The 24,533-nt window shown below is 41.5% G+C and overlaps 1 protein-coding gene and 2 long non-coding RNA genes across 7 annotated transcripts in view; 1 reads left to right on the top strand and 2 right to left on the bottom strand.

Annotated features, from left to right (window-relative positions):
* Positions 1-1,388, bottom strand: part of LOC147026452 (uncharacterized) — a 5,927-nt gene extending 4,539 nt beyond the window's left edge. Inside the window, exon 1 of the mRNA XM_085883578.1 lies at positions 610-1,388. Within this exon, the coding sequence (XP_085739704.1) occupies positions 610-1,175 (566 nt within the window). The 5' untranslated portion in view covers positions 1,176-1,388. The remainder of the gene's footprint in view (positions 1-609) is intronic.
* Positions 1,389-1,887: 499 nt separating this feature from the next.
* Positions 1,888-24,533, top strand: part of LOC147026451 (uncharacterized) — a 39,358-nt gene continuing 16,712 nt past the window's right edge. The window contains exons 1-2 of the long non-coding RNA XR_015058358.1: positions 1,888-3,004; positions 21,120-21,236. This is a non-coding gene — a long non-coding RNA (uncharacterized LOC147026451). The remainder of the gene's footprint in view (positions 3,005-21,119; positions 21,237-24,533) is intronic.
* The window catches only part of LOC147026450 (uncharacterized), a 46,378-nt gene continuing 35,786 nt past the window's right edge, over positions 13,942-24,533 (bottom strand). For all 5 annotated transcript variants that reach the window (XR_015058354.1, XR_015058357.1, XR_015058355.1 and 2 more), the window contains 2 exons: positions 17,380-17,644; positions 13,942-14,069 (listed from right to left, as the gene is read on the bottom strand). This is a non-coding gene — a long non-coding RNA (uncharacterized LOC147026450). The remainder of the gene's footprint in view (positions 14,070-17,379; positions 17,645-24,533) is intronic.

The following is a 24,533-nucleotide window of genomic DNA, read 5'->3' as shown; positions in this document are numbered from 1 at the left end:
ATCCATTACTCCACAATAATGTTCAAACAAAGGAGGGGGTATTCACTACTGCACAAGAATGTCCAAGCCACTGCACTACTCCACAAGAATGTCTCTATAGGAGTACATTTGATTTAGAAAGGTCAATATACAGACACATCCACAGTAAATACACCACTAACTACACTTCAATATTATTGAAATAGTATACCATGCCACACTCACTTAAGGTTGGCATTCTATTGAATTATCTACCTCGGGATGTTTTGTGGGAATGAATGAAAACCTTCGGCTACAAGTTGAAAAACAAAGAAGCAACATCTTGTACATCGAGAGCTCCCGTGGTCATGTAACCATTCCAAGGTGATGCTCGACTGTTGCATTTCCCTTTAGGTGACACTTTAGGCCTTTGGCTCACGTGTAACAACCAACAGCAAGAAATTAATACTTCCTTCGATAGAATGGATGACATTCAGTAATGAACTTCAAACTCGGTTAAAATAGGAAAAAAAAAAAAATTAACATTGCTGACAAATATAATGTTTAGGGGGATGGGTATGGACCTCATGGACCCCCTCCCCTCCCAAACTTCCCTGCCCCTGGATAGCTTGGATACACTGTGGGATATACCTCTGACTCATAATGACATCTTGTTGTAATGGTGCTTGTTTGACTTGTTGCCACGTCCTCTCCACCTTGAGCAGAGCGTCCTTGACGAGGCGTTGTTCCTCTCGGAGCGACCAGAGTGCTTGAGAGAGAGCGGTTGTGTAGCTCCCGTGCTCGCCCGCGTCACTGTGTACCGATTCTCGAATCGACACCAGAGCTGAGGTCAGAGCTGTGAGATCCCTCCGGACCCTGGCAACGTCCAGGGAATCTCCATGTGTCGCCCCGAAAGCGGGGCCGTCTTTCCACGCTTGTCCATCAAAGGAGAAGGTGAGCGCGCAGGAGGTGACTTGCGTATCCCCTCGTCTTTCTTCCTCTCGCAGGAACACGGGATCGCCACTGCCTTGCTCTTGCTCAGACAGCAGGAAAAACTCCGCCAAGCCCGAACCTTCGTCCAAAAAACCATCCCCACTCTGGCAGCTCGCCGCGGTCAGCAGGGATGCCAGCAAGAGCGCGCGGTGAATCTCCCGGGTTCGGGCAGCATGCTTGCTCTGTTCCATGGAGGTGATGGCAACCGATGATAAAAAGTACATGTATATAAATATATATATATATATATATACACAGTATATATGTATATATTAATAAATCAAAATTTCCCTTTGCGCTGGAGGCCACGTCAATGCAGACACGGTTTCTGCAGGTCAAACTGAGCGCCGGAGGGTTCGGTGGGGTGGGGAGGGAAAAACAGAACGCAATTTCTGAATGTTTGGCAACGTAAGGCCGAATGGATAAAGAGATTGCCTTGAGAGACTACGCAGGTTCCATCGGGACTGAAGATGTGATGTTCCCAGAGCCTGTTAATGCAACCCATGTGCCGCGCCTCGTCAGGAATACTGTCCGACATGCCTGAACATTACTTGGCGTGCATTTGCCGCCTTCGATGGCTGGCCCATGCGAGGTGGAGGGTCGGCCTTAATGCCGGTGGGCCGTCAGCCAGCCATTGCAGCCGTTTTTAAAATCACTCGCTTTCTTTTGCACATGTTCCAGTCGGTGTGATTTGTACAACTGGGATATAGTATAAGGAACCATTTCTTAATTCCATAAGCCTGCAGAAGGGATTTCTGGTAAGGAGGATGGCATTTGAACCTTTGCACCTTTTGTGGAGTATGTAATAAATAGATGACCAAGAAAATCTAATCTGGCCGTTCTCTTTATACATTTATTTATTTCCTCCATTTCCATTCATGTGCACGTCACACGCCGAAGGACGCTTATAGTCACACCAACGTGCGCAAAGCCCGAACTATGCCTCTCCATATCCACAACGTTACTCTCACCCACTAAAACAAGGGTTATTATGAAATCTTGTCATCCTAATGCATTTCACGCCGTTTGCCTGTGGATCTATTTATTTTGAGAAGCGAAGTGTATTTTTGAAAGATTTGATATTAAAAAAGCAAACATGCTATTGATAACTCAATCATCTACCACTACTCTACTACTACTACTACTACTACTACTACTACTACTACTACTACTACTACTACTAATACTACTAATACTACTACTACTACGACAATGAGAGAGTTTATAGAACACGATACCCCATACAATGTTACGCAAGGATACACAAGGAAACTATACAGACGCAGGGGGAGGCCATTCGGCCCATCATGCCTACGCCACATCAAAACCAGACCAATTTCATCTGTCAAAACGACACAATTGTATTGGGGTAATGAGGGGAGGAATGTGGATGAGACAGAGTGGCATGCCAAGGGTGTCAAAATAAAATGGGGAAGTATATTTATTTTAATTATTTAAATAAAAAAAATGAAAGGAGCAAATTTCTTTTCGGGAGGAACCGAGGGGGGTTGTCGAAGTTATTACTTGTGTGAGAAACAAAAAAAAATCAACCACACACCACCCCTTGATGAGACCCCCCACAGACATGACACCACAGATGCATACAATCAATACTCGAGCAACCTAACGATCCGCCAATTTTCCTGTACCCTTCTATTTCCCATGCTTCCAGATAACTATCTAATTCTAATTTAAACTTATCGACTGTTTCTGATGCCACGACCTTTCCAGGGAGACCATTCCATGCATTAACTACTCTGAGTAAAATCCGCCTGACTTAATACCGGCTTAACTCTCCTCTTCACTCTCAGGCTATGGCCCCTGCTTCTCACACTGTCTATTTTGCTGAATAATTTATCATTTACTGATGTGAGATCAACACATAGCCTCAACTCTCTGTTCTTGCATGTGCAATGACTAAGTTGGACACCCAAAGAGGTTAATCAATGCACTCGATGATGCCCCAACATTCAAGGTGCTTCAGTTCTCCAGAAACTTCATCATGAACAGTGAAAGGCAGACATCTCAAGACTTGTGAAACTGAAGAATCCAAGTGAGTGGCGTGACGATACCCCCTTACACTCCAAAGAAACCCTGAAGAGGTAAGGGTACTACTGCTTCATTTAGTTGTCAGTGATCACGTGGATTGGCGCACCTGTTCGGGTCTCGAAGTTTGAACTCCAGTTTATTAAACAGGTTGACACCATCAGACTTCTACCTTTTGTTATGTGAGAGGTAAAGTTGTCAACCGTAACACTTTTGTAGCTCACTGGCACTGTTATTGTTTCTAAAACATGAATAATAGAGGTGTCATATGCTTGAAGGTGTGAATGTGCAGATGCGAGTGGGACATGTGAGAAGCATTCATGGTACAGGTCTTCGCGAAGGATTGGCACTTTAGCACCGATGTCAATGAGGAATGACACCAGTTTTCCCTCAATCAACACTTCACAATCCTTGAAGTTGTCTGTTTGCCGAGTAGAAGAAGTAGTGTATACATGTAACTTTTCACTCTCTGCAACATTAGTTTCATAAACATGGTGAACTGACGAAGCTCGCTTCTTGGCAGATCTGCATACTCGTGTAAAGTGGTTAGTTGTAAAGTCGTGTAAGTCGTGTAAAGTAAAGTAAAGTTGAACAGCTGTTACACTGTTTGCCACGTGTAGGGCATTGTGCTTTTGATTAAACCTAAACTTGACAGCTCAAAAGTAAGAGCGATACCTGTCAGACTTAAGCCAAATACTTACAGTATAAACTTTTGTCTTCATTCTCTAGACATGGGAGATTAAAAAACGAGAAATTATTATATCCAATCATCATCAAAATCATATGTGAATGGAACCATACCATAACAATAAATTAAAGTTCAGTGAATTTCACGGTACTTCCTGTGAAGGCCTCCATGTCTAGTCCACCATTGGATGTATAAGATGCATACGTGTGGGGGCATGCATCTCATTGGCCCTTAGACCCACAAGCATTAGTGATGTCATGTGTTTTGCAGAAAGGATGTGCTGGCCTTCAGAGAAATTACTGGGATATCCGATGAAGTCGCTTTAGTATAGCGTTTTAATGGTGCACAGTTCCACCGAACGATGTAAAATGTAAAATGCAATAACCACATGTAGTAAGTAATTCTCTTTTTTCTTTTTAAATTCACTTTCATCTATATTTTTTAAAGCATTAAAATCAGGGATGTATGGAACAGCCAAACAATGCAGTAATTTTTGAGATTAAAGAAAGCAAATGCGACAGTGCCTTCAGAAAGTATTCACACCCCTCGACTTTTTCACATTTTGTTGTGTTACAGCCTGAATTGAAAATGGATTGAATTTATTTTTTTTGTCACCAATCTACACAAAATACCCCATAATGACAAAGTGAAAACATATTTTTAGAAATTTTTACAAATTCATTGACAATGAAAAGCTGAAATGTCTTGCGTCAATAAGTATTGAACCGCTTTGCTATGACACTCCAAATTGAGCTTAGGTGCATCTAATTTCCTTTGATCATCCTTGAGATGTCTGAAAAACTTGATTGGAGTCCACCTGTTGCCATTTCAATTAATTGGACATGACTTAGAAAGAAACACGCCTTTCTATATGAGGTCCCACAGTTGACCGTGCATGTCAGAGCAGAAACTCTACCATGAAGTCCAAGGAACTGTCTGTCAAACTCCGAGATATAATAGAATTGTGAGGAGGCATAAATCTGTGGAAGGGTATAAAACAATTTCTCAAGTGTTAAAAGTTCCCAAGAGCACCAAGAACACAGTGAGCTCGATCATTAGGAAATGGAAAGAATATGGAACTACCCAGACTCTTCCTAGAGCTGACCGTCTGACCAAACTGAGCAACAGGACAAGAAGGACCTTTGTCAGGGAGATGACCAACAACTCATTAATCACTTTGACAAAACGACAGGGTTCCTTGGCTGAGATGGGAGAACCTGTTGGAAGGACAACAATCTGTGCAGCACTTCACAAATCTAGGCTTTATGGGAGAGTGGTCAGACGGAAGCCACTCCTGAGAAAAAAGCACATGACAGCTTGCCTGGAGTTTGTGAAAAGTCACTTGAAAGACTGAGAGCATGAGGCAAAATATTATATGGTCTGATGAGATGAAAATTGAACACTTGGGCCTGAATACATCTGGCGGAAACCGAGCACAACTCATCACCCATCTAACACAATCCCTACCATGAAGCATGGTGGTGGCAGCATCACGCTATGGAGATGCTTTTCAGCGGCAGAGACTGGAAGACTTGTAAGGATAGAGGGAACAACGAATGGACCCGAATGTAGGCAAATCCTTGAGAAAAACCTGCGTCAGAGTGCAAAAGACCGAAGACTGCAGCAAAGACATACATTCCAACAGGACAATGACCCCAAGCATACAACCAAAGCAACGCTGGAATGGCTTCAGAACAAGAAAGTAAGAGTACTTGAGTGGCCCAGCCAAAGCCCAGACTTGAATCCCATTGAGAATCTGTGGAAAGACTTGAAGATTGCTGTTCACCGACGCTCCCCATCCAACTTGACAGAACGTGAGCAAATCTGAAAGGAAGAATGGGAGAAAATCCCCAAATCCAGATGTGCAAAGCTGATGCAGACATACCCAAGAAGACCCGAAGCTGTAATTGCTGTCAAAGGTCCTTCTACAAAGTATTGACTCAGGGGGTTGAATACTCATTGACGCAAGACATTTCAGCTTTACATTTTTAATTAATTTGTAAAAATTTCGAAAAAACATGTTTTCACTTTGTTATTATGAGGTATTTTGTGCAGTATTTTGGTGACAATTTTTTAAAAATCAAATCCATTTGAAATTCAGTCTGTAACACAACAAAATGTAACAAAAGTCAAGGGGTGTGAATACTTTCTGAAGGCACTGTATTTGTGGACCATGTGGACCATGAACTCACAGTGTCAAATGTATTCAATGCATGACCACCTATTGATGCAAGCCCTTCAGCACAACTAGAATAACGGCGTTTTATTTCTCTCTGGATGGTGACCGAGCGAGATGTCTCCAAAGCAAACATAAATCTCCGATTATATGTTTCTAAACGTTTATCAAATTAATTCAGCGCTGGCTGTGACAATTTGTTTCCTGAGACAAACTTTGGCAGTTTGTTTTCCATGGTGGACCCATGAGGGTGTGCAGCAATAGGTGGTCATGCATTGAATACATTTGTGGAACTAAAACGGCACTCATAGAGCGCATAGTCTCACCTCACATGCTCATTCTGAACAAAAATACCATCATTAACTGAACACGCCACTATCATGGCCCACTGCTATTTTGTGGCCCATATACCCGTATCATCTATGCACCCAATTATGTCACATACATTGCCATTATCCGTAGCTTTGTTGATTATTATAATATTTATCGACCACTTTTGTGCACATTAAGGCTAAATTTCGTCAATGAAGGTTAATATGAAACATTTTCAAACTATATTCTCCATGGCAAGTCAATCATATGTATGAAGTTTCACATCGATTTGTTAAGCGGTTCAGGAGAAGAATTTTTTTTTTCAATTTTCTTTTCAATGTAATATGGCAAGCAGAGCACGTGACTGATGAAATCATAAATTTAATTATTCACTCACATCGGATGGTAGATCAGATATATGAAGTTTCAAAAATTTTTGGATAAGGATTTTGATTCTACCAATTATGGCTGGAATACCATTTTGCTGATGATGTCATCATGATCACCCTATATACCCTATGGGGAGTTGATAACATCTGACGAGTTTCAATTTTTTTCCGTTGAACAGTTTCTGAGAAAAAGATATCAAAATTTTTTCGTTTAATCCAATATGACTGCCATACCATTTATGATCAACAAAATATTCTCCACAGGGAGTCCCTCCTTTGTTTAAAGTTTTGCATCGATCGGACGAGCAATTGTAGAGAAAAAAGAAATTCAGCAAAATATATATATATATATATAGATGTGGACACACACATATACACAGGCAGACAGTGGTGTTAACAATAGTTTTGCAACCCCTTCAGTGCAAGACTAATAATCCGTACACGCCGAGTCGCACTATTTATCCTGCTCTCTCAAAAAGGCTGTGAGTTGTCTCCACGTCAACGACTCATGTCTGACATGTACAATGCAAGGAAAATGTATGGAGGAGACCATTTGGCTCATCATGCCTGCGCTACATCAACGTCACATCAATTCAAAAACTTTAGGAGTGCCGCATGGATTTTGATGAAATATTCAGTGATTATTTGCACTCTCACAAGCAATCTTGTCATATACTGATGTCGTGTTAAGAATATGAAAGACCGAAGTTCAAGTGTACTCTTATTACTCCATGATTTTGTGTTCCCAAGTCAAAGGCCCAAGAGGAAACTTTGATGAAGAAAACATCACAATTGTCTCATATAATGTTGACAGACTGGACACTAAAAGACAAGTAATTCACAAATCTTCCCTTGGATGGGTCAGTCACTGTGCTTACCAATCAATTAATTATCTATAATTAAGGTGACTTTTGATGATGTACAGCTGGGAACACTATATTTTGACAAAGTGTACTCAAATTAGTTATGTTCTTTGTCTGACCTTGCTCGTTCCACACCTCAAACCTCCTGAGGGAAGAGGTGAGACATGTGACATATTTATATTGGGCAGCACTGCACTAAAGATATCAACTAGTTTTATGACGTCACAAAAAGCTCGAATGGGGAAATATATATGTGCATATATATATATATATATATATATATATATATATATATATATATATATATATATATATATATATATATATATATATATATATATATATATATATATATATATATATATATATGACTTAATTTTGAAATAATCTCTCAAACCACTTTTTTGAGACAGGAGAGGCATTTAAGTAGTTCTACAGAGATACTCACAATAGTCCAGTTCAAGCCAAAAAGTATAACAGGGAATGTATAAATATTAAATACGTTTTCGATCAAATCGTATATATTTTTAGATTGGAAACTATAAAAACGTTGGTGTTTCTTGGAATTTTGGGAGTGTATCGTTCGCAAAGGTTTTTCAATGACCTTCAGAGTACATCTTAAGTCTGTTGTTGCTATACGTATCCTGGCAATGTCAGACTCTGCTGTGAGCATGTATTCAATGCATGACCAGTCGTGATGGAATTCCAGAACCCCAACTCAGGGGTTGGACTTTGTAGAGCAAGTGAGATAGGAATTTGTTCAGGGTGTTGGTGATAACTCGACTACTATTCATGAAAGACACTGTGGAATATATAACCTCCACCAATTAGTGCTAGCAGAGGAACCCCCAGCCTAACATCTTTCCAAGGGATGATATGCTTTGTGATGCAATTAACTGTGAGTGAAGCATCAATCTAATCCAGGAATCCAAGCAAGACCATAGACAGTTAAAAAGTAAGTGTTTTACCTCTGCACCATCCTTTAGGACTATTTTAATTCTGAAACACAGCAACAAAAACTAGAACGGCACTCGGTTTCAGAACATATCTCTGCTGGGATGAACAGGCTATGCCTTGTATCCCACTGAGAGGCTGGATCTACATCCAGACTGGAAACAAAAATCCAACTGTTTTGTTCTTGTCACCTACCCAACTCATCTTGCAAGTTTTGTCATAACCTGTCCAAAACTTTTTGAAATATCGTACTGTATATCGTTTTGGCACTACCTCTCAATCATGAAGAATCACTCAAGAAATTAAAAAAAATTCTCATATCTGGTTCCAGATTCGGATCTTCACCAAAGTCGAATCAATTCGTCTTTATCACTTACTCAACCTGTCTACAAATTTTACCAAATCCATCCACAACTTTTTGAGATATCCTGCTCAAAGTTAGACAGACAAACAAACAGGAGTGAAAACATAACCTCGGTCCACCTTCGGTGGTGGAGGTAAGCAAAGAATAAAGGAAATAAATATATTGGCAAATTCTGCTCGCTTAAGGTATGTGGATAATGTTCTTCATATAAATATCAATGTATCAACGTGTCTGTTGAGAAGTCAGTTTATGTTAAGCACTTTTGTCGTTATTCATTGCTGCAGGCCTGGTGTGTCTTATTTTCCTTGCTGTCAGCAGTCAAATTGATTCTCGGAATGTTTTCTTTCAATAAACCATACACAGAGCCTTCAGGCTGAGGCAAGGAAACATACAGGGATTGCAGCTGAAAAAGGAACCTGTTGCCAAAGAGGCAATGCAATCAGATGATGTTATTAGAAAGGAGAAAAAAAGAAAGAAAGCTATATTCCTCATGGGGCGACACTCCAAATTTTATTTGTTGCACATAGTACTTGCAGTTTTCCTGGCACATTCAATGAGTATCTCAGAATAGGGCTATCTACATTCTCAGGTGTTCGGAACATGCTTGGATAGAGTCCAGTCTGTCATGCATTCTGGTTTGCATTTGGCTTTAGTTTTAGATCCCTTTGTAAATTATTAAAATCCATACTTTGCATCATTACCAATCAAACTTTCTCTCCTACCTTCATGCCAAAAATTTGTGAGAATTTTTTAGACCAACATTTTAAATACAGTACAGTAATGTGCAAGTCTTCATAAAAAAAAAACGAATATTTTATTCACTTCACAATCAGCACTTAAATGCAGACTGTGTATGGAGTAAAATGACGAGTCAGAACTTTGGATTCAACAACAGATTTATGATCTGTTTCACCCAAAGCAGTTTCACTGGAAAAGGAGGTTTTTTTTTTTTGTATACCTTGTCGAGGCTCGTATGAGAGTGAACACACAACACACATCAAGGGGGCATGAGACAGGAGGGGAGGGAGTGGGAAGGACAAAATAGTGGGGAACAGAGACATTTGGAAATCTGTGGAAGGGAGAGGGATGGGACGGGGAACATGGGGAGTAGAAGATGGACATTACAGGGACTTTCAGGAAGGAAAGCAGGGAATTTGAAGGAGGTGGGCTTGGGTGGATTATCGGGGGTAGAAAAGATCGAGGATTTGGATGGGGGGTGATAAGAGGTGGTGGTGAACAGCTGTTTTGAAGGCCTGGAGGGAAGAATGGGAATGAATAGAGTGGGGGAGTTTATTCCAAAGGCGGGAAAAAAGAGGAATGAAAGAGTGAAGGTGAGCAATGATTCGTGATTTTGGTAGTTTTACCAGAAACGGATTGTTGGCGGACCTTGAGCGCCCTGCGAAAATGTGGTGGGGACAAATCGCAGAGAGAGCAGGGGGTGAGGCTGGAGAGGAGATTGTAGAAGACAGAAAGACCAGCAACCAACCTGTGGTGATTGAGTGAGAGGCCCAAAGACAGCCTCATTGCGGGAGATGCCAATGATCCGAAATGCCTTGGTTTCTACAGCGTGAAGCCGAGAAAGGTGGGAGGCAGGAGCAGCAGCCCAGAGCGGAGAGCAGTACTCCATCAGGCTGCAGACAAAAGCTTTTGTAAGTGGTCAGGAGCTCAGGTGGGCCGAGGAAGGACCTTGCACGATGGAGGATTCCCAGTCGGCGACTGGCTTTGGAGGCGAGGTTTGAAATGTGGCTTTCCCAGGAAAGGTCATGGCAGATAGTGAGACCCAGAAACTTGAAAGAAAGGACTTGAAGAGGATTGTTGAGAAAGTGGATGGGGGGGGGGGGTTCTAAACTGTCCTTTCGAAGAGGCATAGTGAGAGTGTGAGATTTGTCCGGATTGAAAGACATGTTCCACGTGTTGGACCAGTTTGTGATTTTATCCAGATCAGCAGTGAGCAAAGAAGCTGCTGCTTGCCGGTCTGAGGGATGACTGATGGTAAGGCAGAGGGTGGAGTCATCAGCAAAGAGATATGGAGGATTTTCCAGAGAGTCGGAGAGATCATTGATGAAAACCAGAAAAAGAACAGGGCCCAGAACACTACCTTGAGGAACTCCAGCCTGGACAGGAAGGGGGGATGAAAGAACTCCATTTAGGGCCACACGTTGACTGCGACAGGAGAGGAAGTCTGCGAGCCATGATTGGAGATGGCTTTGGATACCATAGGAAGAGTTTTGGGAGCAGGGCAGGGTGCCAGACTGTGTCAAAAGCACGCGATATATCCAGGGATATGGCTCGGATTTCCTGTCTGGCATTGAGGGCTTCTCTCCATTGTTGGGAGAGCAGAAGCAGCATATCCAGGGTGGAGTGACCTGGTCTGAAACCAAATTGATGATCGGAAATCAAGCCATTGGAGAAGAGGAAGGATTTGATGTCTGAAGCGATGATGGATTCCATAACCTTGCTGATGATTGGGAGAAGGCTAATTGGTCTGTAGTTGCAGGGATCTGTTTTTGCACCTTTTTTGTGCAGGGCAGTGATGTTCGCTGATTTCCAAGCAGATGGAAGATGGCCTTGAGCAAATGAGAGGGTGAATAGAACAGAGAGAGCGTGAACAAGAGCAGAAGAGCAGGCTTTGAGGACACGTGGACTGATGCCGTCTGGACCTGTTGCATAATCTGAGTCGAGGTTTGACAGCAAGCTCTCCACCTTGTCAGGAGAAAAGGACACAGAGTCCAGGGACAGTTGGGTGCGACTGGGTAAGGTGGGTAGAGAAAGTGATGGGTTTGGACACGAGATTTAGTTGCAAACACTGAGTTTATGCATTCAGCTTTTTCACGTGCGGTGTCAGCAGTGCTGCCATTTGAGGTAAGGGAGGGGATGCAGGGGGAACATACACCAGAAACAGATTTGATTCGATGCCACTAGGATTTGGAGGAGGGAGTGAGGTTTGAGAGTTCAGACTTGAGATTAGAAAGATGTTGTTTTCTGGCTCTCCTGAGAGTAGATACACACTTGTTCCGAGCTTTATGGAAGGAACTGAGATTGCCCTCAGTTGGGTTTGCTTTCCATGAGGCAAAGGCAAGTTGTTTCAGGACAACTGCCTCACCACAAGCTTCAGTGAACCAAGGGCGGGAGGAAGGGTAGGCCAACTGAAGACGAGAGGGGATATATCTGTGCATGAGGGAGAGCACGTTTCTTTGAAAGAATTCCCAGGATGAGTTGATGTTGGAGAAAGTAGAGATAGGAGACCAGTCTATAAGTTTGAGGGCTTTTTGGAGACCCTGCCAGTCAGCTTGAGTGAAATGCCAGACTCGACAGCGGTGAGGTGGTTCTCTGATAAGAGCCAGAGAGATGTCCACTTTGACAAGGACGTGGTCAGAAGAACCGATTGGAGCGGAGAAAAAGCAGCAGATATTGTCAGGGAAACTTGTCAAAATCAGATCCAGAAGAGATGGAGTACCATTGGTTGAGATCCGGTCGGGAAGTTGACCGATTGAGTCAGTCCCAATGAGTCGCAGAAAGCTTTTGCTGAGGTGCTATGACAGGTGAGAGGTACCCACACCTAGCCAACTGGCATGATGACAATTGAAGTCGCCACATATGAGGAAGAGAGAGTTTGGATGAGAAGATAGAAGTTGGTCCATGTTTTCAGATAGAGATGTAGATGGAGTCATCACTGTTAGGTGGACGGTACAGTACACATATAAAGATGAGGTGGGAGTTGGGGGGAAGCCGTAGCCAGAGGTATTCCTGGGGGTGTGGGGGAGTGAGGGCAGTGCATGGAGAGTGAGGAATAGAGTCTTTGATGAAGAGAGGAACTCCTCCACCAGGGCGAGGCTCAGGTCTGTCAAACTGGAGGAGGGAGTAACCAGGGAGAGATACTTGGGAGTCAGACATGTCTTGGGGGAGGAAAGTTTTTGTTCGGCAGATTATGTCTGGTTTGGGGGTGGCAACCTGTATGGAAAGATCTGAAAGGTTTGAGCGAAGGCCCTGGATATTTGAGATCCATACTATTAATGAAGAAGTAGGGGAGGAGGCTTTGGGTGCAGGGGGTGTGAGGGGGGGAGGTGGAGGGTAGGACAAGGGACGAGGGAGGAGGTAAGGAGTGTTGTTGAAAGAGTGTGGGGGATTGCAGAATCGCAAGGGGAGGGGGCCGAATGAGGAGAAAAGGCTCTGTGGTGCTGGGGGAGAGGGGGGAACAAGAGAGGGCGCAGAAGGCAGTTGAGGATTTAAGGAGGTGGAGTGAAGAGAGGGAGGTGACACGCCAGTGGAAGGCGGAAGCTTTGTGGATGGGAGGGGGGCAACTTTGGGAAGGATGAGTGAGGGGGATGAATGGTGGGAGAAAGGTGAGGGGGGAATTTTCGAGAGAGGTGAGAGGGAGGCTTGGAGGGAGAAGAATGGGATGGTTGCTTTGAGAGTGAGGGGTGAGAGGAGTGAGTTGGCACTGAAGTTGGAAAAAAAGAATGGTTGATGGAAAGCGAACATTCATAGAAAACTGGGGTTTTAAAAAGTTTTAGGTCAGTTATGCGATTAAACACATTTCTTGATGGATGCAATAAAGGCGAATTCAGAGAATGGAGAGAAGAAACGCTGTAACAGTTGGATTTTTTTAGGCAAGGTATGAAGGAAAGGTCGAATTGAGAGCAGTCTGTTTAAATAGCAGAAGAGTAGTGCATTCTGATACAGTAAAGCGTACCACACGTGTGGAAGAGGAAGGTGAAGCATTATAAGAGATCGTTTTTGTTATTATTATTAATGTTTGAGAGAGTTTTCAACAGATTAGGTCATGGAAGTGTTGCAGAAAAAAAAAAAATCGAGGAAGAAGAAGTGGAGGAAGAAGAAGAGGAGATGAAGAAGAAGAAGAAGAAGAATCGGAGAAAGGAAGCGTTTTTTATTTATTTTTTTTTTAGATCAGAAATAGAGTGATTAGTTGGGATGGGGGACGTTAAGAAAGTGGGAAAGATAGAAATTGAAGATAATGGGGAGAAAAAACAAATAAACACGATGTTACACTGAGGGGAACAAATGCTCAGCCTCAAGCCTCAAGGATAGGCCTCAATACAAGCACCCAGTAAGACAAGTTTGACGAAATCTCACAAAATAGCACGATTTTTAAAACAAAACCGAACTTGGAACAAACAGTAGCATGTTGGTGAGAAAATAAACAGTTAAAACGGGACAGATAATGACCGGAAACTTAACTTTGAGATCGTCAGCAGAGAGCCCCAAAGGAGACCTGCCAATGCTCCAAACCCAGAGCCGGAAGTGTTGTCATTTAACTTGAGGTAGGACTTCCTCCAATTCTTCCTCTCGTTTCTATGAGGTATCACTGTAATAATAACATGAGTTCCCTTGTAAGGTACTTCAACACAGGAGGAGACTGTTAGCCCCTATCAAAGCCTGAGCTCATGTTGCTCATATTTGGTTGTTTGTCCATGCTCTATCATTTTGAAATGCAGAGCGGCAAGAAAGGAAACAGCACGTACCATTTTTAAAGGTTTTGGTACGACTCGACCGGGATATGAACTGTCGACCTATCAGACTCAGAGAGGACACTCGAACCATTATCCCACCAAGTATGGCACATTTTTTTGGAGTACTTGGTTCAAATGCAGCTCCAAACTTGTACTGACTGGCCACCATGCTTCATTGTCGATGTTACATGCTGACTATGACACCATTCTTGTCTCATTTGTTGAACAAAGTTTCTGATTAGGTCGTGTCTCGAGTTGAGTCCCGAGTCCCAACTCGTACTGTTTTTAATTCTCATGCACAACACTGACAATGGTGTCACCTTGGTTCAGAGCTTATCGCTCAGGTCAGTCTTTTATCTCTCTGTTATTTATTCTCTGGGAGATGTTATTTAACGTGAGGAAGTAAATTCCCAATGACTCGAAAATGATTTGATCAAGTCACCAGTTAAACAAGAACGTCACTCGGTAGAGCGCACACCTCCGCCAGGCTGAACAGTTCACGATTGGTATCCTCCTGATAGGCTGGATCTGGATCTGGACCTGAACCAAAATCGAATCGGCTTGATCTTGTCACTGAACCAACTCATCCACCAAGTTTTGTCATAAGTCATCCACAACTTTTTGAAATATCATGCTATATATCGTTTTTAGCTCAATCACTCAATGGTGAAAAATCACGAATAAAATAAAATTTAAAAATTGGATCCAGATCTGGATCTTACATAAAAATCTAATGGATTTGTCCTTGTCACACACTCAACCTGTCCACCATGTTTTGTCCGAATCCATCCGAGTCCATCCTTTTGAGATATCATGCTATATATCTTTTTTGACCATATCTCTCAATTGTGAAGAATCACTTAAAAATTCGAGTATCCAGATCCAGATCTTCACAAAAATCAAATCAATTCGTCCTTGTAACAAACCCAACCTGCCAATCACGTTTCATCCAAATCCATCCATAACTTTTTGAGATATCCTGCTCACAGACAGACAGCCAAGGGGTGAATACATAACCACCGTTCAACTTCAGTGGCAGAGGGAAAAAGATGATTCCAGGTTACTGTGATGTCTTCACCCTCCAAAAGGTGTGATTCGAGTCTGACTTGAATGCAAGTCTCTCATTTGAATACTGCAGGCCTTCAAATTGTATCCACTGCAGCCAAACGATTATTGAAACCTCGATTTTCTTTTCTTTGAAGAGCACATCTCTAGCTGTTCTCTTTCTATCAATTCGCTTGCAATACTTAAGTTAAATTGGCATTAGATAAGTACCTGGAAGTGATGGAGATAGAGTGGTATAGGGATGTTGGTAGGACTTTTTGGTAGTTTGAGCATTGATGGATGATTTTGTGCATGTGTACAGAGTGCTGTTGGTGGGGGTCTCATCAAGGGGTGTTGTGTGGTTGATGTATGTGTGGTTTTTATTTTTTTTAACCAAGCCCATTCCACCTCCCCAAAAACACCATAAAAATGTTTTTGCATTTTCTTCTTTGGATCTTGTGTTGATTAATTAGTGTGGTGTTGATGTCACGCAGGCATGATGGGCTGAATGGTTTCTACCTGCGTCTGATTTCCTTGCATTACTTATGCGTCATACATCTCAACAGCACATTACAAGCAAATATAATGCTGATTTTGACCACTTCGTCCTTATGTCGATATTACTTTTGTAAAGGTAATATTCACAACTGTATTTACAGCAGGGTAGTTGGCAAGACATGTCCTCCACCATAGTGTTCACCATTTATACTCTCCTTGACTCACAGTTTCCATAATTATTTCAAACAGTGGACCTCTTGTCTTTCTTAAATTTTGATTACTTTTGCTCCCCCTCGAAAGTGCATTGCTGGCTTCATTTAATGCTTTAAACATCCTTCGATTCCTCCCTTATTACAGTCGTTCATTGCTGGCCTTTCCACTCCATCTCTCCGTTTTCTTTCTTCCTTGGCCCTTGAGCTTGCCTATGATATGTTTACGCTGTACTCAAATACTGTAATGTATTTTCGAAATACTTGCCATTATATATAGTTTGGCATCAGGAAGTTTCCCATCTAATTAAACATTCTTTCTTCTGAAAACTTGAAGATTAATTTGTGCTCTTTCATTATTAAAACTCCAAAATCATCATATTTCCAAACAATGTCCAAAGTAAACAATCTGGCTTTCACCATTGTAGAAATTTCTCGAAACAAATAATTCATTTCAATTGATCTTCTGCTATGAACGTTTTTTTTTTTTACTGAAAAGAAGCACAGTGCAGTACAAACAGCACTAAATCCAAGATGAAGAGAAAAAAAACCTTTCTTCACCCAAATTTGGCAGACTGAGAGTCAAGATAGGATAAATAACACTGGACATTATTTGCAGTGAGAAGGTTGCCTTCTCAAAACCTTGAGTTGAATAATCAGACCATCTGGCTTTGCGATGCCAGCAAATGTTTCGAGGAAATGACGATAACTCTGGCACACGCGAGTGGGTTCGAGAACTGATTAACTTTGAAATGATGCTCATACCAGACTCGGTGGTGCAATGGTTAGAGCATCTGCTCTAAGTCTGGGAGGTTGGTGGTTCAAACCCCAGCTAAGTTATACCAAAGACTTTAAATATGGTATGTGCTGCTTCCTTGCTTGATGTTCAGCATTAAGAAGGATAAGAGGATGGACAATCCCCCATGGGTTGGCATTTATGGGGAGGAGGAAATTCCTCCTTGAGAAATGTCCCAGTGAGTGCGGTAAGAAAGGCGGTGCCATTTTTGTGGTATCACTGGTACCCAGAGTGCCCCAGGGAGTGACGGCACTTCCCCAAAACTCAGTGTCAGTGTTTGTCTCATCTAACATTCCAGTGTTGTGTCTCATGTATTCGGCTGTATTATGTTCAGGTGTGTTTGGCAGCTCCACTACAAGCCTTAGACGCAGTAAAAAAAAAAAATCACATATAGTTAAGGATAATAAAACACTACATCTATATCTACAAGCTGAGCAGTCTCCAGGTGTTGATTAGGTTTGCCAGTCAGCCACTCATGCAAAGCTACAGACAAGCTTTGTAAAATCTCTTAAATCTCAATCTTCCCTCCTGGGCTTCAATGCAGTAATTCACCATCAAAGGTGATCTCCATCAACAACCATGATCTTTTCTACCCCCATTAACCCTCCCCAAGCCTACCTCTTTCCGAGTTTTGAGTTTTTCCTTTGACTTCTGTGATTGAGTCTGAGGCTGTAACCACCTTTTCACCACGTGTGTTCTCCGCTTGCTCTCGTTCTTCCTCACCAGATTATTTCTCCAAGTCTCCATCGATGTCCCTCAACCCTGCTGTTGGTGTATTTTCCACAGTACCCTCACCTACTCATGCCCCTTTCTTCCTGCTGTTCTTTTTGTTCTGTTGCGTTCTGATCCGTTCTGTGTTCTCGCTCCTTCACAAGCCTGGAAACTGCATACAAAAAGCTATGATCAGCAATAATATAATACTGCAACAAAATTCCCAAGTCAACAATGATCCCATACCAGCAGACCTCCTCACATGTATTGCACTCACCACTGTACACACAAGAGCCGTGCACACTATGAAGAGTGCCAATCAGATAAAGCGTACCCAAATAGGAATCTTGATGCATTTATTAATTTACAGAACAACTCAAAGTTGTTTTTTTTCATCAATTAATTAGCTTGTTTTTTTAGTTTTCAGTATGCATTTGTTTCATGACCACAAAGTTATATGGAGATTGGTGGAAGAATAGTTGAGTTGGTAGCAAGCTCACCAATTAGCTGTCCAATGTGGGACCGACCTCCAGCGGGGTTGCATTGAACTAAAAACTGCATTTCCAGATAGGCTGTGCCAACCGTAGCCACTGCCTCTTTGGAGCAGGCCATCCTATCACATTGTGACACATCGTTGCCATATAGTGGACTCCAAAAGGACTCCTCCTGTGGTCGAGTTTCCTCGTATATTCAAAGGAATAAATATAACTGAGTGTGCAATATTTTGATTAATAATAGTCATTTGAAAAAATTGAAGTTATAAACTCTTATATGTTTATGTTCGGATTAACGAAAGAACCAGACAGACAAAATGACAATTTAAACACACATAAGCAAGGGTTGACAGCATGTCTTTGAGGTACGCACACTCACCTCTAAGCTGTCTCATCTGGGTTTGATTCCAGACCCAGCTATAAACTGTCAACCCAGTGTTTCACAAGCAGGGTGATTCATCAATGTGCTTGTCCTTCACTTTGTTATTTAGACACAATATATCCTGTGCAAAGAGTAGGCAAGCTATTGCCAGCACCAGGGCCAAAATTACAAATTCCTGCCCAAACTAGTCAAATGTCATGACTGGCAAGGTGGTTTGGGAAGGCTTGGGCCAAGTTCTCCCTTGCTGACACCACAAGAAAGGTGGGATAATGGTGGTCGTTAAAGAAGAAGAAGAAGAAGAAGAAGAGGAAACAGACATAAACAAAACCTGTTGCCATTTGTAATTAAATATTAAATATCCATTGAAGAAGACAAACAATTATTTAATTCGTGATTTAGACATTGCTTACTTTTGCAAATATTTACTGTGCAAATACGAAGAAGTGTGGTTTGGTGTGGCATCATAACACATTTGTATACTGTATCTGGGATATCATGGCATCATTATACTTCATCCTAAGGTAACTGATACATTTAATTAATTACATCTGATATTCGATGTGCATCTCCATCTGATGCTTCAAAACATATGGGTTGGCCTGTTCAATGCTCCTATATGCGTGCATGCATAACAATGTCATAGATTCCAGGTTCATATCCCATTTAGTATATTGTCCATCATTTCCTAATAAGTCCTCGAATGCATGTAAAAAATACCCTGCCTCCTTATACCCCTGTAGTTCCAGAATATAAGTATAGGCTCCTCCATGAGCTTTAGCCCACTCTTTCAAAAATGATTGTTTGTAATTTAAGTATTTTGGTAAAAGGTGTGCCACAGTATGTAAAACGATCATATAGTGAGTATTGTCGTGTCAGAGGGTCTGTTAACACAGACCGGTGAGCTGGATGGTCTAGGACCATTTGCGGATCCCGAAAATGTGTTTATAGTTACTGCGTTCACATAATACTATGATTCGTCAAGGATCACCCAAACGTAGCCGAAACCGGCGATGTTCATGCAGGAAGGCAAGAAAACAGAGAAACGTTTTCTTTACAATTAAAATGTAGTTTTTGTTGCTCTTGCAATACGGAAAATGTCAGTCGGTCATATTGTAAAACGTACACTGACGAGGCAGTGAGTGTTCACTTTAAGGCAGTGTGGAGTAAGCTTGTTGTGTAAAACCTCCTGTTTTGGGGTGAGGCCGGGTGAGAACTTAGGCACAAAGGCACATGGAAAGTGCATTACACTTTAAAAGGAGACAGCATGAATTGTTTGGCCAGTGCACAGCATGTCATGGTAGCAACATCAGATGACAAGCCCTGAAGAGGGGCGTGACTTTTTATTAGAGCTCAAAGCTGGCATGCCCACAGAAGCGGACGGCCAATGAGTACTATGCATCACCTAAAAGGGCTGTGCAAAAGTTTAGGTTTGCTTTGGGATGTGTAGGTTCTGGGTGAGCAGAATGAGGTGTTGCTGGAACAAGATCAGGATGGGGTATCAAGGCGGCCGGCATCCACGTCTCGAGGTCCGGCCACCCATCTCAGCGATGAAGCAAAGCGAGCGAGTACAGAGAGATGCTACAGAGATTTACTTTGAAGCCTGAGTTGAACAGTCTAAAATCAGAACTCCACAAATGCAAAACAAGAACTCAAGCAGAACTAACACACTGAAACTGAAATTGACCAGAAATTACGCACTCAGGTGTGCTTATGGCCCTCGCAAACTTTGGCACCGCCATTTTTGGCAGTGTCCCACTAATTTGCCGTCCATTTTGTGGGCATGCCATCTTCTGGCCCTAATAAAAAAAATCAGGTCTCTCTCCAGGGCTCTGCAACTGATGTTGCTGCCATGTCCTGCTATCTACTAGCCAAACAGTTCACGCTGTCTCTTTTTAAAACACAATGTGCTTTCTATGAGCCTTTGTGCCCCAGTTTTAACCCAGCCTCATCTGTAAACATGAGGTTTTACACCACAAATTTACTCTCCACTGTGTTAAATTGAACACTCACTGCTTCCTCAGTGGTCATTTTACAATACGACTTACTCTGACATTTCCACTGTTACGAGAGTAATCAAAGCCACATGGTCACACAGTCCATGCTATTCTACCACAATCTAGCCATGGATCCCCCCCCCTCTTTTCATATAACAGTATTGTTAGTAAGTTGAGATGTGATCATTCCTTCCACCATTCAACAGTAACCATTTATGTTGAATTTAGAGGAAAAACAATTTATCCCGTTGTAAGTACAGTGAATCTCAGAGCAATACATTTGTGTTCAAAGCATAATCCACAGGTAATATCCCAACCTTGACCTTCCCACCTACTGAGATTTAAAAAAAAAAAAAACATTCTTTGTCCTGCCCCATTTGCTTCATTTCAAGTCGGTTCCGCTTTCCATGATTGCAGGAAGTAATGCAAATAGTTAGGCATCCATATATAGCATTTTTTAATAAGTTAGTTCAGCTGCTGAATGAGGAAAAGCCGTTAATTTAAAAAAATTTTCTTCGCCACATTGTAATTTCCAAGGAGGGAAAGAGTGGCGATGGGGGATATGAAAATAACGGCTTGAAATGAAGAGTAGTGAAAGTATATAAAAGGAGGGAAGGCTGGTCAAAAGTTCTGCCATTTTTGGATTATGTAATATTTGAATGATTATGGCTGGCAGGAAAGCTTAGAGGTATGCACATTTGCCTTGGAGCTGTCTCGCTCAGCTCAGTTTGAATCTGGATCCAGCTACAAACTGTCACCCTGTTGTTTCACATTCAGGTTGAGGCATCAATGTGTGCACCGTCTTACGGAAGCACGTTAAGTCGGAGGAACTGTCTGCCAGCACTGGTCGTTGATGGAGGTTAAAGATCCTACGGTGTCTTTGGTGAAGAGGAGGTGAGTTACCAACACCACCCTGAACAAATTACAAGTCCCTGCACCTTCAGTCAAATGCCAGGCCTCATGGCCTTGTTTTTAAGGTAGGTAACAGGAAGCACAGTCCCAACAGCTTCTTCCTTTGTACAATTATTGGTTGTCTTAGCTTCATTGCATAAATATTTTAAGATAATCTGTCATATCTTCCTCACATGGGAAATAAATTTTCAAACATTGGACAATAAAACTTTGCCCATTTAGAGATATATCTGGGAGGTTGAATCTGTCACAGGTTCTGCAAACTTTTTCACCAGGGAGGATGAAAAGGAGCAGCAGATGTTTTTTGATGTGGATGCCAGCAGGCGAATCCGAGGTTGAGCTGCTGGTTTAAGAGACAGGAGGGAATAAAGGGGTTCTGTAATTTGTCAACCAACGATTTATATCCAGCAGAGATCATGGCAATCAAAGTGAACAGCAGGACATGAAGAAACTCTGGTGAATGTTTTGTGTTCTTCTTTAACTATCGGTTTCATTTTATAATTCATACATTTCATTTTTATATTTTCATTCAAGCAGCTTTTGTGTAATTCCCAGCCTTTTATGTCAGGCATATGGAATACGGTGAAACGATCAGAGCAAGCGGGCTTTAGAACTTTGCTTCTGCACCTGACCTGGCCGACAGGATGACAGAGCTGGAATGTTTCCAACCCTTTTAAAACCATACTTGCTTGCAGGTCCTTTACAGAGGCCTGAACAACAACTCACAATGGCACGTTGGGATGCACCCTGTATCCCAGTGGTTTATCACATGGTCAAAAAAACGTTTCTGCTTTCTGACTCACCTTCATCCTTAAGGTGTGAACGTAATTGTTCTGCGATGGCGCTCTACCCCTAGATACAGACCGTGTCGTGTGACGGTGCATTCAGAAGAAATGTGCACAGGAAATGTGGCATTACTCTTCCAAAAGAACTGTTGTTTTATTCGACGTTTTACGCTGACATGGAAAAAATATTTCCAGTAGTTAAACATCACATGCATAGTGCAGGTTTTCGGAGTTTGAGAAACTGCATGATGGATAAGGTGAGGTTGGTGTATGGATAATGATGGGATGGTGAGGTGGGTTGGATGCAGCAAGGCAGAAGTAATTAAATTGCTTAGGTTCAATTTAGTACAGCACTAGGTAAAAGTGTCATTATGGAAAGGCAATATAGGAGCAGCCACAATTTGTGTGGACTGTAACATGTGTAGAGGTCAGTTTTTATAATTCCTGGGAATTTTGGTGCTCATGATGTGGATCCTCATCACTTTGGGCAAGAAGCTAATAAATTGAGATTATAGGTCTGATCAGGTAGTAATAAATATGGAGTCCAGGTCTTCTTGCATGATTACATAATACTCTATGTATGTGAGGTTTATAAATGAAAGTATTTGTGAAAACTTATATTTCATGTATTATATATTCCCCCATTAATAACTTTAAACAACAACAAATAAATTGACTTGTACATACCCGTCAGTTCCTCTCCTTCTCATGTTCAGTTAACTGGTATTCTTCTGCAGGAGTGTGTTACTCTGTATAATCTGAGCTGTATAATCGCGGGGGTATGAGGGTGGGGGTATTCCCATCCATCCATCCATTGGGACCATACTATGTGCAGAGCGTTGGTGCTGCCTAAGTAGTCTCCTTAGCTATTGGACACAATCCTGGATGGGTCGCCACTCCAACACAGGTATTCCCAGTGAGTCCCAAAATGCAATAAAAAGCAATCAAGGTGTGTATTTACAAAAGGGAAAGAAAATACACAAGATGCAGATTTAGCTTCACCTATTCCTTACCTACTGGATAACAAGACAGGGTACCCATCAGACCACACACATGGGGATACAAATTTGGAGTAGCAGGGTGGCCTCAGCCTACCTTTATGTACGTAACCGTCACCCTCACCAGCTTTGTACAGCTCTGCCTGCCAATCTCTGGAATGGCTCCAACACTGCAGTCCACATCCAAGGGCCCACGATCTCCGCCAGGAGCAAAAAAAAAAAACTTCTTCAAAATCTAACCCGCTTGTTGAAAATGTGACCGGATTGTTCAAAATCTAATCTGCTTGTTCAAAATCTAATCTACTTGTTCAAAATCTAATCCACTTGTCCAAAATCTAACCGGATTGTTCAAAATCAAATCGACTTGTTTAAAGTCGAATCCGCTTGTTCAAAATCTAATCCGCTTGTCCAAAATCTAACCGGATTGTTCAAAATCCAATCCGCTTGTCCAAAATCTAACCGGATTGTTCAAAATCTAATCGGATTTTTCAAAATCTAATCCGCTAATTCAAAATCTAATCCGCTTGTTCAAAATCTAATTCGCTTGTTCAAAATCTATTCTGCTTGTTCAAAATGTAATCTTCTTGTTCAAAATGTAATCTTCTTGTTCAAAATGTAATCTGCTTGTTCAAAATCGAATCCTCTTGTTCAAAATGTAATCTACTTGTTCAAAATCGAAATCGCTTATTCAAAATCTAATCTGCTTGTTCAAAATCTAAATCACTTGTTCAAAATCTAAATCACTTGTTCAAAATCTAAATCGCTTGTTCAAAATCTAATCCGCTTCTTCAAAATCTAAATCGTTTATTCAAAATCTAAACTGCTTGTTCAAAATCTAATCTGCTTGTTCAAAATCTAAATCACTTGCTCAAAATCTAATTTGCTTGTTCAAAATCTAAATCCCTTGTTAAAAATCTAATTTGCTTGTTCAAAATCGAATCTGCTTGTTCAACATCTAATTCGCTTGTTCAAAATCTACACCGCTTGTTCAAAATCTAATCCGCTTGTTCAAACTCTAAACTGCTTGTTCAAAATCTAATCTGCTTGTTCAAAATCTAAATGACTTGTTCAAAATCTAATTTGCTTGTTCAAAATGTAATCCACTTCTTCAAAATCTAATTTGATTGTTCAAAATCTAATCTGCTTGTTCAAAATATATTCTGCTTGTTCAAAATCTAATCGACTTATTTAAAGTCGAATCCGCTTGTGCAAAATCTAACCGGATTGTTCAAAATCTAATCCGCTTGTCCAAAATCTAACCGGATTTCTCAAAATCTAATCCGCTAATTCAAAATCTAAATCGCTTGTTCAAAATCTGATCCGCTTGTTCAAAATGTAATCTGCTTGTTCAAAATCTAATCCACTTGTTCAAAATCTAAATCGCTTGTTCAAAATGTAATCTGCTTGTTCAAAATCGAATCCTCTTGTTCAAAATGTAATCTGCTTGTTCAAAATCTAAATCACTTGTTCAAAATCTAATCCGCTTGTTCAAACTC

This window comes from Eptatretus burgeri, chromosome 5, assembly GCF_056783735.1.
Source record: "Eptatretus burgeri isolate ZD-2024b chromosome 5, Ebu_testis_v1, whole genome shotgun sequence".
NCBI classification, from domain to species: domain Eukaryota; kingdom Metazoa; phylum Chordata; class Myxini; order Myxiniformes; family Myxinidae; genus Eptatretus; species Eptatretus burgeri.
This window is presented reverse-complemented; position numbering and strand designations above follow the sequence as displayed.